Source organism: Geotrypetes seraphini, chromosome 4 (assembly GCF_902459505.1).
Source record: "Geotrypetes seraphini chromosome 4, aGeoSer1.1, whole genome shotgun sequence".
NCBI lineage: Eukaryota > Metazoa > Chordata > Amphibia > Gymnophiona > Dermophiidae > Geotrypetes > Geotrypetes seraphini.
The window spans coordinates 298,253,258-298,269,060 of NC_047087.1; the positions used below are offsets into that span (position 1 = coordinate 298,253,258).

General features: G+C 42.1%; 1 protein-coding gene across 3 annotated transcripts in view; it reads right to left on the minus strand.

Annotated features, from left to right (window-relative positions):
• The window catches only part of CFAP43 (cilia and flagella associated protein 43), a 387,888-nt gene that overhangs the window by 269,899 nt on the left and 102,186 nt on the right, over positions 1 to 15,803 (minus strand). For all 3 annotated transcript variants that reach the window (XM_033942773.1, XM_033942772.1, XM_033942771.1), the window contains exons 10-11: positions 8,900 to 8,980; positions 4,740 to 4,888 (exon numbers count right to left, since the gene is read on the minus strand). In XM_033942773.1, the coding sequence (XP_033798664.1) occupies positions 4,740 to 4,888; positions 8,900 to 8,980 (230 nt within the window). The remainder of the gene's footprint in view (positions 1 to 4,739; positions 4,889 to 8,899; positions 8,981 to 15,803) is intronic.

A 15,803-nucleotide genomic window follows, 5' to 3' on the forward strand; every position in this document is an offset into this window, starting at 1 on the left:
CAACACGACATAATGCATTCATACTTAATACATGTTATATTCTATTTTGGGATACGTAATCTAATATGCTCTTCCTAACCATCTTAAGCACATCTGTTATCAATTAGAACCACGAGGCTCAAAGCGGGAAACGAACAAAGACAGACAGAGAGAGAGAAAGAAACATGGAGGCAGTTTAATACCTCCATGTATTATATATATCCTGATTTCCTCTATGGTCTGGCTCACCCAACACCTTACACAAATAGTGTGCTATATATATCCTGTGCTATATATATCCTGACTTTTTCAAAGTTTTAAATGTGTTTACATGTATATAAGACCCTCTGATCAGAATTAGGCAGGTCTCTGTCACGCCCTGCTAACTCTTCTGCGTAGTATGCGCCAACTCAGGCCTCTTCACAGTGGAGGAGATGGAGACAAAAAGTGAATTCAAGAAAGGTTGGGAGAAGTACGTTGTATCTCTAAGGGAGAGGCGGGGACAGTAGTGGCATAGTTAGGCAGAGTAGATAGACCATAGGGTCTTTATCTTTCTATGTGTCTATTACTTGTCAACTGAATAAGCAATGTGAAATTATACAGTTAATGCAATACTCTATGCCTGAGGGGCATTCAGCTCAAGGGGCTGAACTGGCAGCATGCCTTGAGGTTTTATACACGGCCAAAGATTGCTGTGGTTGGAGCAGCGGGCACCTTCTCTTCAACAATGGCGACAACACATGACTACCTTCTTGAAAATGGAACGCACGCAGCTTCGCTCCTTGGAGTCTCCAGCTGGCCGGCGGTTCCTATAAATTTGGGGACCCTTCTGGAATACCTTTTCCCCCATCGCGAAAAGTAGACTGATGAACTGCTGAGCTGTTGTATGCATTAGGTGACATATCGTTTTTTAGTGCTGCTCTCTCCTGCTTTTTCTCTTTTCTTTCGTTTGCTCCCTTGCCTATCTTTTTCTTGACTGTGGATGGGTGGGAAGAGAGGGGTTAGAGGGTTGGTTTGGTGTCTACCTATTGAAATTGTTTGAGCAAGCTACCCACTGTACTTGTTACTTGGTTTGGATATGCTGTGTTTGTGTTGTCATTGCTTGTTTCTTTTGCTCAATAAAAATGATTTAAACATGCACGGCCAAAGATAAAATCTAATTATATACACTGATTCCAACTATGGCAAATTTTTTCCATTCCATTCTAAGAGAGGCTATACTGACAGTGATGATGAAACCCTTGTTGGAAGCCCTTTTTGAGGAACTGACAGTACGTGTATCAAAAGGGTTGTAAACTTCTTGTAATTGGGTTAAGGTGCAGGAAGTTACAGCTTCTGTACCTCTGCAATGCGTGACTCAGACTAGATAGAGAACTGCAGAGCTTAATTTTTTAATGCAGCTTAGTGATTTGCAAAATCAATCCCTTTAGGAGGATTTGTGCCAATGGAAAAAACTGGGGTATACAAAGATGCACTCTGCAAGCTTACCCTGTGCACCAAAGCACACATTGCTACATCTACTGAGCATTCTTCATTTTGGAAATGGGCACGTACCTGCAGCAAGTATGCTGCAAGAGATAAGGCAAATTTGTTGGGCTCCAAATTTGAAAGAGCTGTGTCAGGATATTGTTACACATTATCCAATTTGCTTTGCTAATACTCCATTTAAAAGTTAACTAGTGCCAGCTGGGGTTTTGCCCATGCCGCAGGGTCCCTTCATGCACTGGCATGTTGATTTTACAGATATGATTGTTCCTTGTAAAGGTAAAAAATATCTTTTAGTATTTGTAAATGCATTCTCTAGCTGGATGGAAGCATTCCCTGTGAAGAAGGAAACAGTTGATGAGGTACCAAGATATGGGGTGCCTGTTGTTATAATCTCAGATAATGGCCCGCATTTTAGAAATTCATTGATCTGATTTCCAAACAGACTATGTTGCAGTTGGGCAGCACAAACTCCATGTAAATGCCAATATTCTGGCTAGGCACTTTTTGGCACCTAATTGCAAAAGCATGTATTTTTATAGTGGGTGTACACAAGTGTGGGCAATGTGCACAGTTACATGTATAGATTATTCTATTTATTTATTTAAAAATGTATATACTGCATAAAACTATGTGATTAACATATTGATTACACACATAATATACTATTCGCCCTTTAGTCGCATTAATATAAACAAACAATGGACAGACAACTTATCAATTAAACATTCAGCAATAAAACTGTAAAAAGTTAAAACCCAGATATTCGTTGGCATTGTATCTTACTGGAAAAACAGAAGTAGCAACATTTTCATAGGAAAGAATTAACAAAGAGCTGCGAATAATATAGTTTAGACAAGTGTTCTAGAAGTCTAGACACAAGCATTTACGCCAGATCTATGACTGGTGTAAGGGGTTACAACTAATGTATAGGAATGTATTTGACCTGCTACACTAATAGCCTATAAAGGAAACTAGACACCTACTTTCCTTTATAGAACAGGCTCCAAATATGTGCCTTCTTGGTATCTGAAAATAGACACCCCCTTATAGAATTACCCTCTTAGGAGTAATTCTATACAATTTTTCTTCAGGTAAAATGCAAAAATAGATTGTAGAAATATGTGCTACAGGTACCCATAAAAACATTTGCAGAATGAGCACTGATTCCGAGAGACAAAAGTGGGCAGAGTTGCACAGACAGACTGAGATCCTCAAAGTTATGTGCTCATCTGTCTGCTTGGCCAGTAACGGAAGTACCAAAACACTATCCTTAGGGGTTAGAGGAGCCATTGTGAACCTGGGCATCAACCAGAGTGGCAGTATCTCAAGACTGCTCCTTTTTCTTGCTAGATTAATGGGAAGCATGATAAGAGCTGGGGGTACAGACTGGAGTGAGGGTGAATATTGTTGATGTCAGAGAGTGAGTGTAAGGAGAATAGGGGTATCTATTGATGCCAGGGAGAGAGGAGGAGGGAGATACTCTTAATGATGAGGAGGGAGGATGTTCTGGTGGGAAAACTTACTCTTACCTCTCGCTGTTTACTAGACAGTGTGACACTGAGATGCTTTTTTTTTGAAATTTTGTTTGCTTTTTTCAAATTCTTTATTCATCTTACATAAGTACACAATAATATATCAGATAAAACTTTTGTTTGTTTTTATAAAATGATTGCTCCTACTGGTATTGATGATACAACAATAAGGCAGAAATAGTCAAAAAGGTTCACAAAGGGGGCGCTCAGGATCAAAGCTGCAAACTGCGTGCAAACTAGCGAGATGATATCAAGTATTAAGGGTGCTCTCAGTGTGAGCAAGCAGCAACGGAAGACAAGCTCCAACACTTCATAACTCAGGTAGAGGTAATATACCCCCACCCGCACACCATCACTGAGCACCCTGGGCGTGCAATAAATCAAAGTGAAAATGTTCACAAATCAAGAGCGAGTGAATCAACTAGAGTGAATAACAGGTGAGACCTGAGCGACCCCTAAATGAACCCTACCAGCCGAAACCCCAGCACAAAATCAAAAAATCTGAAAAAGGTAACTTAACTGAAAAGTGAAGCAGGAACTCATCTCTAAAGCACAAAATAAAACGCGTCCGGAAAACAGGTTCAACCGAGCTGGTTTCGGGGAAGAACCCTACTGGTATTGATGGCAAATATTCCAGGCAATAGTCAGCTGGCAGCAGTAAGTATTCTTTTATATGTCAACCATCATTAAATAAATTAGCTCCAGATTTTCAATGCCTGGGCACCAGCATTGACTATCCATCTCTCACTGCAGTTATGCAGGTCCTAGAGTCTAGACTAATACAAGATATTTATGGGGATAGTGGTTAACAGTGGCTGGGATCTGCACAAGGGGACACTTCATTCTCCCTCTCCCCCAGCCCACGTCCACTGCCCCTTCCTACCTACCCCCCAACAATAGATTAAAAATGGCCACTCTGAATTCTAGTAGGAATCTTCTGGTACTACCGTTTGGGGTCAGTCTAGCAACAGTATAGGAAAACTACTACTAGAGGTTGCAGTGCCATTTTTACTCCAGGGTCCAGAGCTGCTAGAGACAGGAGTGAGTGGGGTTGATCTGGCATAGTAGGTCTTAGGGGAGGGGCCCATTGAGACTTGGAGAGGGTAGAGACAGTCTTTTGCAGGATAAGAGGTTTGGAAAGGGGATCAAGCATATAAGGGGGAGGAGGCTTCTGTTTTTGGTAGGGGATAGATCAGCTCCAAGCCAGTATCCAGAAGCTATACAAGTGCTGGACAATATTCAGTGCCAGCACTTGGTAAAGTTAGAACTGATATTTATGCAGTCCTACATGCCCAGTTAGCTATTCTGGTATTGGCACTAAATATGCTGGCACGGGAATAACTCCCATCTCTTCCCTGACTCTGCTCTTGGACCGAACTTTATCTGACCAGCTTTTACATGGCCGGTTAGTGCTATATTCAGCAGCACTGTTTGGTTGGGTACCATTGAATATTGGCTGCCAGCCTGCTCAGTGTCTTTTAAATAGGTAGAGGTCTCTTTTGCCTACTTAAACCAAGTTGAATATCAACCCCATTATTTCCCTCCCTTAACCTAAACCCACACGGAGATCCTAGTTTTTATTTGGGCAAAAGTAAGTTTCATGTTGATAGAGTAGGGCAACTAAGCATGACAGAAAAGAGGCTTTACACCACAAGAACATTAAAGCAAAAGCAGACAGCAGCAAAGGTCGAGTCAGAAATTTCCACACAGTATCTACTACAGCCTGGGCTGGAAACTTACTGGAGATGTTGCACAGGAAGGTGATAGAGAAGGACTCTGTGAACAAGCAGTGGTGCTTTCACGTTGAAAAGATTGATGAAGTAGACATGGCCTGAACTGGACCCTACAGCAGCGCAGTGTGAGGAAGGAAAGCAAACTAGACTGGTTGCCTAGATAAAGAAGAAAACATTTTTAGTTAAGCTACTCTGATCTAAACTGAAATTACTATAAGAAAATAACTCATTAAACTATAATGGTCTAGTAGTCCCTCAGTTAGCATTTTCCCTCTTCCATTTCCAGCTCTGATCTGTCTATCCTGTGCATGCTGAATGCAGTACATTCTGTTAGACTATCTGTACAATGAGTAAATAGGGGGGTACCTTAGGAGGCAGGGCTTTGTTGGTTACTTGAAGATTTGTGTAGTTTTCTATGTCTTGAATTGGTGACTGTTTTACTATTTTACACTGGCATTTTGTATACAAGTGGTTGATAGCGACCAAGAAATATATTTCAAAATAACTTTATGCAATGAGTGACCTCAATATATCACATGAGCAACAAACCTGCTTGGTTCTGTTGTTACTCTGGATTTGCACAAAACCAGCTAGATGTTTGCAAAATAAAATAATACTATTTTGGGGTGTTTTCCCTTTTTGTATCTTTCCATCTTTGATCACCATTTCCCCAGCTGCTGAAATAACTCTCGCAGCACCACTCATTGGCTATCATACATTCCAATTTGAATGTCATCTTCTATTCCCTACAGGGCATGAATGCACCACCTCTATGATGTGCCAGTCCTATGGAGAGCTGATATGAACTAAGATCTATTGCGCAGGAACACACTGGCCCACAAAATGTTCATTTTAACTATCAATTAAGGATGCCATTTTAGAAAGGTTAAGTGTAAGTTACCTGTGTAAAAAGCTGATTTACATTGGAAGATTAGGTTCTTATCTTGTTAATCTTCTTTCTGGTATAAGACATAGGATTCTGTACTGAAGCTGTTCCTTCTCCTTAGTCGCTAACTTTGCAGAAAGGTGTCACTCAAAACTTCTAACTTCTCCCCTTAGCACTGGTGAACAGCGGACTCCCAGATATTCCAAGCACTGAGCCAGCTGTAGCTGACTCTTTCAGAAGATGACTATCCAACCAAGTCTCTGGAGGACATCCACCACCTGCCACACTGCGAGCTTGCCCACCTGATGAGAGGGAGCCCGGATAAGCCAATCATCCAGGTAAGGATGCACCTGAATGCCCATCCTGTGGAGATGAGCCGCTACTATCACCATCACCTTGATAAAGGTGCATGGAACTGTGGCCAATACGAAGGGCAGTGCCACAAACCAGAAGTGTTACTGGAGGACATGAAATCTTAAGATATTTCTGGGGAAAATGGGAATGTGAAGATATATTAGTAATGTCATGTTTTAATATTAATCACTTGTTTGTCAGTTTTAAAATGAATAAAAAATTAAAAAAAAAAAAGAAGAAGATATGCCTCCGTTAAATCTAAGGAGGCTAGGAATTCTCCTTGAGCCACAGCCACTATGACCAAGCGGACCATCTCCATGCGGAACTCTGAATGCCTGTTCAGACTTTAGGTCCAAGATAGGCCTCCAATCTTCTATGCCTTTCTTGGGCACTATGAAGTATATGGAGTATCTGCCGGAGCCCGATTCTGCTTCAAGAAGTGGTTCTATGGCATGTATACCTAAGAGACATTAAACCGTTGCTCGGACCTTGGCCTCTTTTTCTGGTTAGCCTGTTGGGGAATCGATGAATAGATCTGGAGGAAGGCGATAAAACTCTTATCTTGTTCTCTTCCCGAATGATGTCCAGGACCCACCAGTCTGATGAGATCTGTTCTTATTCCATCCAGAAAGCCGACAACCATCTACCAATGTGAGGGGGGGAGCCATTAGCCTAGCATCATTGTGGATTTTTCTTGCCTGAACCACTGCAGGGACCCAAGGGTTGCTTGTGCCTGTAAGTGCCAAATCTCTGACAGGACCTCTGAAGGACCTCTGGGAAGAGGAACTGTAGGAAAACTTGTGGGATCTCAGAGAAACACAAAAAGTGTCTCTGCTGCCCCTAGCAGAAAGACAAACCCTACTGTCCAGGAAGGATTAGGAATGGCAATCTGCTACACTGGCCATAAGGTCATCTAAACCTTTCCAAAAAGCATCTGCCCCTTGAAGGACAGTCTGCTATGAGTGGCCTTAGAAGTCGAATCACCCATCCACTGCCTAATCCAGAGCATCCTATGGGCAGAAACGGAGTAAGAAACCTGACTGATTCTAATGATGTCATAAAGAGCACTGATTACATAATCCACTCCTTCCATAATCAAATGGGGACAGGCGTCCTCCAATTCCGAAGGAGGACTACGCAATCTGGTATAACAGGCCCATGCCACAAAGGAGGTAGCTGCTGCCACTTTGATACCCAAAGTCAGAGCTTCAAACTGGTTTTAAAGGACCACATCCACCTTATAATTCTGTGCGTCCTTCAGCATCATTCCTTTCCTAAAAAAGGGAGGTGCGATTAATCACTTGTGCTACTGTGGAATCCACTTTCGGCTGTGAAAACAGCTGTTGGAAATCCGGAGCCATAGGATAAAGCCTAGACATAGCTTTGGCCACCTTTGGGGAGCATTTAGGCTATTCCTATTGGTCCACAACCAAGGAGGTGATGTTCAGATGAGCTGGAAAAAAGGTAGACTGCTCATAATGGAACACTGGGAGATGGAAGGTTGTTGGGAATCCAACTGCAATGCACAGAGGGTATCAGAAATGACATGGGAAATGGAAGTAGATTTGAAAAGGCAGTGCACAAATCATCCAAGCACACAGTAGAGCCTTGTGATAACAAAGGTAAGGAAAGGGACTTCCAGTCCTCTCAGTTCTTCTCTGAAGGGTCACTGATACTAGGAGCTGGTATGGTATGAGGAAGAGACACCTGCTTTGGACATGAAACCCCATGAAGCAGACCTGGCACGCTTACAGGCAGCACAGCGCTTCCTGGGCCCGTTAAGTAGGTTTTCCAAAGGAGTCTGACAAAATCAGAAAAGCCTTGGACCAGAGGCCCCAAGGACCCTTGATTGGGGAGATAGGTCCTTTTCCGCCTCCACATGCTTGTGTTTTGCCTCCTCGCTGCACGTGGCCTCTGGATGGGATCTCTTCCCTGAAGTCCAGGCTCTTTGGACTTTTGGGGGTTCTAACACCCTGGAAGACTGAAAAGAGATATTTCTAGCACACCTTCCTGGTAGGGGGAGGGGGAAGATGGAAGAGGGAGGGAGAGAAGAATGCATTGCTCCCCGGTCCACCCCGCCCTCTCCCCCCCCACCCACCAATTGCAGGACTGGCTTTACCCATGCATGCTAGTATGTTTGGAGAGCCTGTTGTTAAACATTTACCAGCATACCACTGATTGTCTTAGCTTAGCATCCACAGCCTTATTTGTATAGTTAATTGAACAGGGAAAAATCAACATCATTCAGTTTCAACTGGGTGTACTCAAGAAGTAGGAGCCCTTTTACTAAAGCTTAGCATGCACTAATGAACAATGGTGTGCACTAGTAGGCAGATTCTGTATAGGAGGCCAGTCTCAGCAACCGCCTAAGAAGCAGCTGAGAATCACACACCGGCATCCTATACAGAATCACGTCTGCCCTAACGGACAGATGGTAACCCCGCACAACCCCCCTGATTCTCTAACTGGCATCCATGTCACAGGTGCCGGTTACAGAATCGCACCTGCCTGATTGAGGGATCCCTTGCCATCCAATTAAGTGCAATTAACATCAACTATTAGTTAATTGCCAATTATCAGCACCAATTGAGTGTCTAGATCGAATAGGCACATCTTTCTAGGCACCTAACTTTAGGCATCATTTGTAGAATTGGGGCCTTAGTGCATACTAATTCCATTAGTGTGTGCTAAGCTTTAGGAAGAGGGCTCCTTAGAAAAGTAAAATAATAGACTCAGTTGATGGATTAGGCTAGAAGTCTTGGAGTTTTAATTTTCCATCACTGGGTCCTTTCAGAAAGAAAGGTCTGATGATGCAATTACTGTTTTTAGTCATACTAGGATCATTATGCATTTGCTACTTTGATCCCAAATGTGATAATTAAAATGTACTCAAATAAAGATCAATATAAAGAAAATCAAATGAATACCTGTGTCTGAAGGTTGAGAGAGCCAACATTAGTTCCATCAGTCAAGGACCATACCTGCAAATCTCCTGATACCCCTAAAGTCTTTGATACAACAAAGATAAACCAAAAGGTCAACACACAGTACATGGACTGGCTGAAGAAAGAAAACCAACAAAATTACACTTCTGCATTTATTTGTTTGACCCAGTAGTTTCCTTCTCCTCCTTTGGGCTTCCAGTTTTAATGGTACTAGCCACTAGTGACATGATAGAACCATAAACTTTTATTTTTAACTAATCAGGTTCCTCTTCCCCCTTTCGCATTTTTAATCCTCGACTGCTTACAATTTCAAATTTCACTCAGCCATCACACTTTGACAGTTATACTAAACTATACTATATAAAGTATATATTCTGCCTATTTTGAAAAGTGTACTAGGCAGAGATCCTCCTGCAAACTTGGGGAACATTACATATTAGAATACAATTAAATATCAGCAAATTTAAAAACATTAAAACAAAACACTGTGAGATATATTATTCATCCATATTTATTTTCCAGATAGAAAAATGCATTTATAGCTTTTCAAAACCATGAATAAGATGGTAACAATTAGAGAATGACATAGGGAAAAATTTGTCCCTGTGAGTTTTGTCAGTCCCTGTCCTTACCCCATTCCTGTAAGCTCTGCCTTAACTGCACAAGCCTCGAACACTTATGATTTTAAAGTGTTTGAGGCTTGTGCAGATGAGGACAGAGCTTGCAGGAATGGGGCAAGGACAGGAAAAGAACTCACGGGGACAGGACAGGAAAATGAGTTCCTGCAGGGACGAGGAAAAATTTGTCCCCGTGTCATTCTCTAGTAACAATCTGATTTGTGATGGAAGATTATTCTACATTCTAGCACCCCAAAAAGTAAATGATTTCTTCAGATGTTTTCTAAATTTAATATTTTTCACTGAAGTAAAACCCAGCTTTAACTTTTGGACAGACCTAGAAATCAACCAATTAGTTCATAATAAGATATTCAATGAGACCTTCTGGAATAAAACTGAAGAAACTTTAAAAATCAAACAAGCAACCTTAAATTCCACTCTCATGAACTGGGAGCTAATGTAACTTTGCCAACAGTGGAGAAGATTGCTCAAATATACCTAGTGAAAAAATTAAACCTAGTGGCTGTATATTGTAAAAGTTGAAGCCTTCCTAACAGTTTATGTGACATCGATCCATATAAAGAATTACAATAATTTAGCTGTTGCAATAGTATCGTGGACTGGGCAACAATTCTAAAACTATGCCCACTCAGAGATGCTGAATCGAAGGGATGTACAGTATAATCTCGTTATAACGGACTTGCTTATAACAGAACCTCACCTATAGCAGACGAGGTACACTGGTCCCGAACGAGCTCCATTATAAATATACAGATAATCATCGGATATAGCGGACTCGCATATAATGGACTTTCGGATATAACGGACAACTATTTTGGTCCCGAGAGCCACTTTTAGCTGTAATTTTCTTCGGCTATAACGGACATGCAGGCTCGGCCTATAAGGCGCGTGGCATGCTGGTGATATAGTATCAAAATGCAGCCCAGAAGAAAATGACAGAGTATTTTTCTTTCCAGTACAGTACGACATAATGCTTTAGAACATCTTTTAGTGTTCTGGTTTTGCAATCATATCGTGCCATACCAATGTTTTGCTGAGTTTTGTTCTTGATGTTGCTGATATGGTTGTGCAGTGACTGTTGTTCATTGATTGAACATTGTTTCAAGTTGACCTAAATAAAAAGCCAAATATCTTCCAATAATAATAAACTTTTACTGATTCTGACAGGAGTTGCCATTCAACAAATAATGTATAATTGGAAAAATTGGAACAGATTGAATTATAGTTTTTGGTGGAGATCAGTGTGTCATATATATAAAATGGAAAGAACATTAGCTGTTCAAAAAGAATATTATAATAAATTTAAGGATGTTACAGGGGCCATTAATAAATTATTGTAATGAATAGAAATCATTTTTCCCTGATTAACATAAATGAAAGAATGGGGGGGTTAGATTTCATTATTTGTTATGAAGGGAAGGAAGAATTTATTATATTATATGTATTATTAATATTAGTATGGTGGGAGGGAAGGGGATACATTTTATTTAATGAAAAGTTTGTGGAATTTCAAGTGATGTATTAGTTAAATTGTTGTTACTTTCTGTACACTTGATGTAAAACATAAAATGAATAAAGAATTTAAAAAAAAAATAAAAAAGGTAACTCTGGATATAACGGACTCTGGATATAACAGACCATTTTTCCAGGTCCCTTGAAGTCCGTTATAACGAGATTATACTGTACCTAAGCAGTTCTCAAACTCTCAGGTTGGATAGAGGAGCCTGCTTGTAGTACTGAGGACCCAAAAGCAGCATCCTCCCATGCATCTACATCTCTACCTTGTAGAATTTGGTGAAAGTATAAAGGGAAGACCAGGTTACTGATCTACAAATCTCCTCGGGTGGGACTGCCCGAGCTTCTGCTGAAGAGGAGGTCAATCCCTTTGTCAAATGTGCCTTTAAGGAGACAGGCGTTTGTTTGCCACAACCAATGTAGGCAGAGGATAGCTCTACAAATCCATCTACAGATGGTAGCCTTGGAGGTGGGTCTGCCCCATCTCACCTGATTAGTTAACATGAAAAGATGAAACTCATTAGTTACATCCAGGTAATGCAAAAGCACTCTTCTGATGTCCAAAACCTTTAATGCCTTGTCTTTTTTCTTGGACCCTGTGGGATAAAATGCTGACAGTCTAACTTTTTAGTTTAGATGGAACGCCAAAATGACCTTCAGCAGAAAGAAGGGAACCATACGTAATGTCACTCTCACTTCCGAGTTCTGGAGAAACAGTTCTCTACATGACAGGCCTACAATTCTGAAACTCTCCTGCCAGAAGTAATTGCCACCAAGAAGACTGCTTTAATCATCAAACCCATAAAGGAAGCATCCTGTAAAGGCTCTACCGAGCCCCTATAAAACTATATTAAGGTTCCAGGATAGAAACGGTTCTCGAATCATAGAAACATGATGGCAGAAAAAGGCCAAAATGGCCCATCTAGTCTGCCCATCCAAAGTAACCATGATCTCTTTGTCTCTCTGAGAGATCCCATATGCCTATCCCATGCCTTCTTGAATTCAGACACAGTCTCTGTTTCCACCACTTCTTCCGGGAGATTGTTCCACATATCTACCACCCTTTCTGTAAAAAAGTATTTCCTTTGATTACTCCGGAGCTTATCACCTCTTAATTTCATCCTATGCCCTCCCATTCCATTTACGCCACATAAGTATCTAAACGTCTTTATCGTATCTCCCCTCTCCCACCTTTCTTCTAAAGTAGACATGTCAAACTCTGACCCATGGTGCATTAAAAGTTGGCCCACCAGACATTTACTTTTTTTGCTTTTAATCTTACCCGCCAGCACAAACCACGGCTGCTGCTCTGACGTACGGGATTGCATCTGCCTTCGTCTGGTCTCCTCTTACTCTTCAAAGCAGCCTGCTGAGGATTGCCGGCCAGCTGTAGCAAACCTCGCAGGCCGTTGTCAACCTTGGTACCATGTTCCCTCTGACACAATCCCATTGTCAGAGGAGGGGCGGGACTGCAGCAGAGGGAACATGCTACTGAGGTCAATGGTGGCCTGCGAGGTTCGCTACAGCCGGCCAGTGATCCTCAGCAGGCTGCTTTGAAGAACAGACCAGGAAGCCGGGATGGAGAGAGGGTAGGAATGGCGGGCTCAATCGGAAGGTGAGACCGGGAAGAAGAAGGGGAAAAGAACCAAGAAGTTAATTTGCCACTACTGAGGTATTGGTAATAAAGTCTGCAGGAGACTCAAGGGCCAGATCCTGATGCCAAACATCGGTTATGGGAGCAACAAGAAAATCAAACACATTTGCTATCAGTATTCCACATGTTTCTGGTGCACATCAGAGAGCTCGAGGTGCTCATGATGAGTAACAGATCCTGTTGTGCAGAAATTGCCCACAGTGTTTATTCCAAGAAACACAAGAGCATTGTAGAGAGGACAGCTTGCAATAAAGACCACAAATCTCAATGCCAAACTTCAGAGTGAAGAGAATGAGTGGATGTTTATGTGTATGGCTTTAATAAAACATAAATATAAAGAACATATGCCAGGCTAGGTCCTCCACTGGAACAGATGCGATTAGCAGCAGAGGAGATGGAAGGGAAGGGAGAGGGTGTGGTGGATGAAGGGGGTGGGGAATAAATAAAACAGAGGAGAGGGACAGAGATGGTGCACAATGGGATGGAGGGAGGGAAGGCACAGAAAGGAAGAGAAGTTGGACACAAGAAATGGTGTGTGGGGGGGGGGGCTAGAAATATTGAATAGGAGGGTACTTGGGAAGAGAATGTGAGAGATGGTGAACCCTGGGGTAGTGAAGACATGATAGACTTAGAGGAGACATGACAGAAACCTGAAGGGCATAGAGAAGGTAGACAGGGACAGATTCTTCAGACTGTGGGGAACCACAAGTACTAGGGGTCACTCGGAGAAATTGAAAGGGGACAGGTTTAGAACAAATGCTAGGAAGTTCTTTTTTACCCAGAGGGTGGTGGACACATGGAACGCGCTTCCAGAGGTTGTGATATGCCAGAGCACAGTACAGGGGTTCAAGGAAGGTTTAGATAGGTTCCTAAAGGATAAGGGGATTAAGGGGTACAGATAGAAGCAGAGGTAGGTTATAGAAATGGTTAGGAACCACTTCACAGGTCATAGACCTGATGGGCTGCCACGGGAGCGGACTGCTGGGCGCGATAGACCTCTGGTTTAACCCAGTGGAGGCAACTTCTTATGTTCTTATGAAAGGATAGTTGAAAAAACGGGTAGTTGAGAAAAGGAGAGATGGTGGATCTGGGGATTGTGGGGTCCATCGCTGCAGTTTCAGGGATGGAGATGAAAAAAAGGAAAGATGCCAGACCTCCAGGGGAGGGGAAAGAAACAGAAGGGGAGGACAGAGATGGAAAATGGATGGTTAGCACCGAGAAAGAAGAAAACGACAAATAGGCAAGAGACCCTGGCAAGTGCATTATCAGAAGACAACCAGAGCCTGGGATCAACAAAAGGTAGAAAAAATAATTTTATTTTCAGTTTTGTGATTACAATATGTCTGATTTGAAATGTGTATCCTGCCAGAGCTGGTATTAGACAGCAAGCGTGAATTATGACCTAACAGAGAAAGGAAAAGTCTTTTTTATTTATTTTGTTTACACCGCGGAGCCAGCTTGGGGTTGGAGATGTTGTAACCCTATACTTCTACTAAGACTAAGCCTTAGTCACTTAGGGGTCCTTTTATTAAGGTACGCATTTAGCGCGCACAAAATCGGTTAGCGTACCTTAATAAAAGGACCTCTAAATATCTTAATTAAAAATTTGGCCCTTGACTTAGCTTTTTTTTCCAATTTTGGCCCCTTAAGTGATTGAGTTTGACACCCCTGCTCTAAAGTATACATATTGAGATCTTTAAGTCTGTCCCTAAATGCCTTATGATGAAGACCACATACCATTTTAGTAGCCTTCCTCTGGACTCTTTAGGCACTCTTTAGGAACCTGGCTATGTCCAGGTGTACCACTAGTGAAGCTCTTTTCTCTCGGCCCCAGAAACAGGAGTGTCCTGCTACTTGAACTCTAAGGGGCATCCATTGAATGCCAGTACAGATGAGATGGGAGCATTGCCTGGCTCTAACTCTTCTTTGCTGCACCAGCACTGAAACATCACCCATGTCTAGGCATATCTAAAACCATCATCGGCATTTTGGCTGTAAGTAAACATAGAAACATAGAAATAGACGGCAGATAAGGGCTACGGCCCATCTAGTCTGCCCACCCCAATGACCCTCCCCTACCTTTCTCTGTGAATAGATCCCACGTGTCTATCCCATTTGGCCTTAAAATCAGGCACGCTGCTGGCCTCAATAACCTGAAGTGGAAGACTATTCCAGCGATCAACCACCCTTCTGAGTATCCTTTTTGGACTAAACTAAATTAAACTAAACCTTAAGTTTATATACCGCATCCTCTCCATAATTATAGAGCTCGGCACAGTTTACAAGAACTTAATATAGGAAGGAACAGCCTAATGGGGTTGGAGGAAGAGTATAGGGGGGAAGAGCATTATATTTTTGTGAATAGCCTAGTTTTCAGGTGCTTTCGGAATAGTTGGAAGGAACCCAGATTCCGTAATGGGGCAGTAAGATTATTCCAAAGTCCTGTGATTCAGAAGAAGAGAGAGTTCCCCAATTTTCCCGCATAGAGGATGCCTTTTAGCGAAAGGAAGGATAGTTTAAGTTTTTGGGTGGACCTGGTGGTATCAGTGATCTAGTGCTGCATGCTAAAGAGCCATGCCATAAGAGCTAAGTGTCCTGATCTTCATTCCCTGCAGTAGTAAGTCTGGATGCAAAAGTAGTCTGAGACTTCACTCCTTTGTAGTCTTACGAGATCCGCATACCACGGTTGCCTGGGCCAATCTGGAGCTATAAGAACTACTGTTCTCGTGTGATGAGCTATGTAGCAGATCACCCAGCCTGTCATGGGCCAAGAGGGAAACATGTACAGAGTTCCAATCTCTAGCCATAGTTGAACCAAGGCATCTAGCCCTATACTTCCAAGCTTGTATCTGCGACTGAAAAACCGATCTGCTTTCTTATTCTTTGCTGTTGCCATGAGGTCAAACGTTGGACTAAACTAAACTAAACTAAACCTTAAGTTTATATACCGCATCATCTCCACGGATGTTGTGGAGCTCAGCATGGTTTACAAGAACTTAAAATATAGGAAGAGAAGGAAAAAAAAGGTTTACATGAACTTAGATATAGAAGAGAAGAGTAAGGGGGGATAGAATTACAT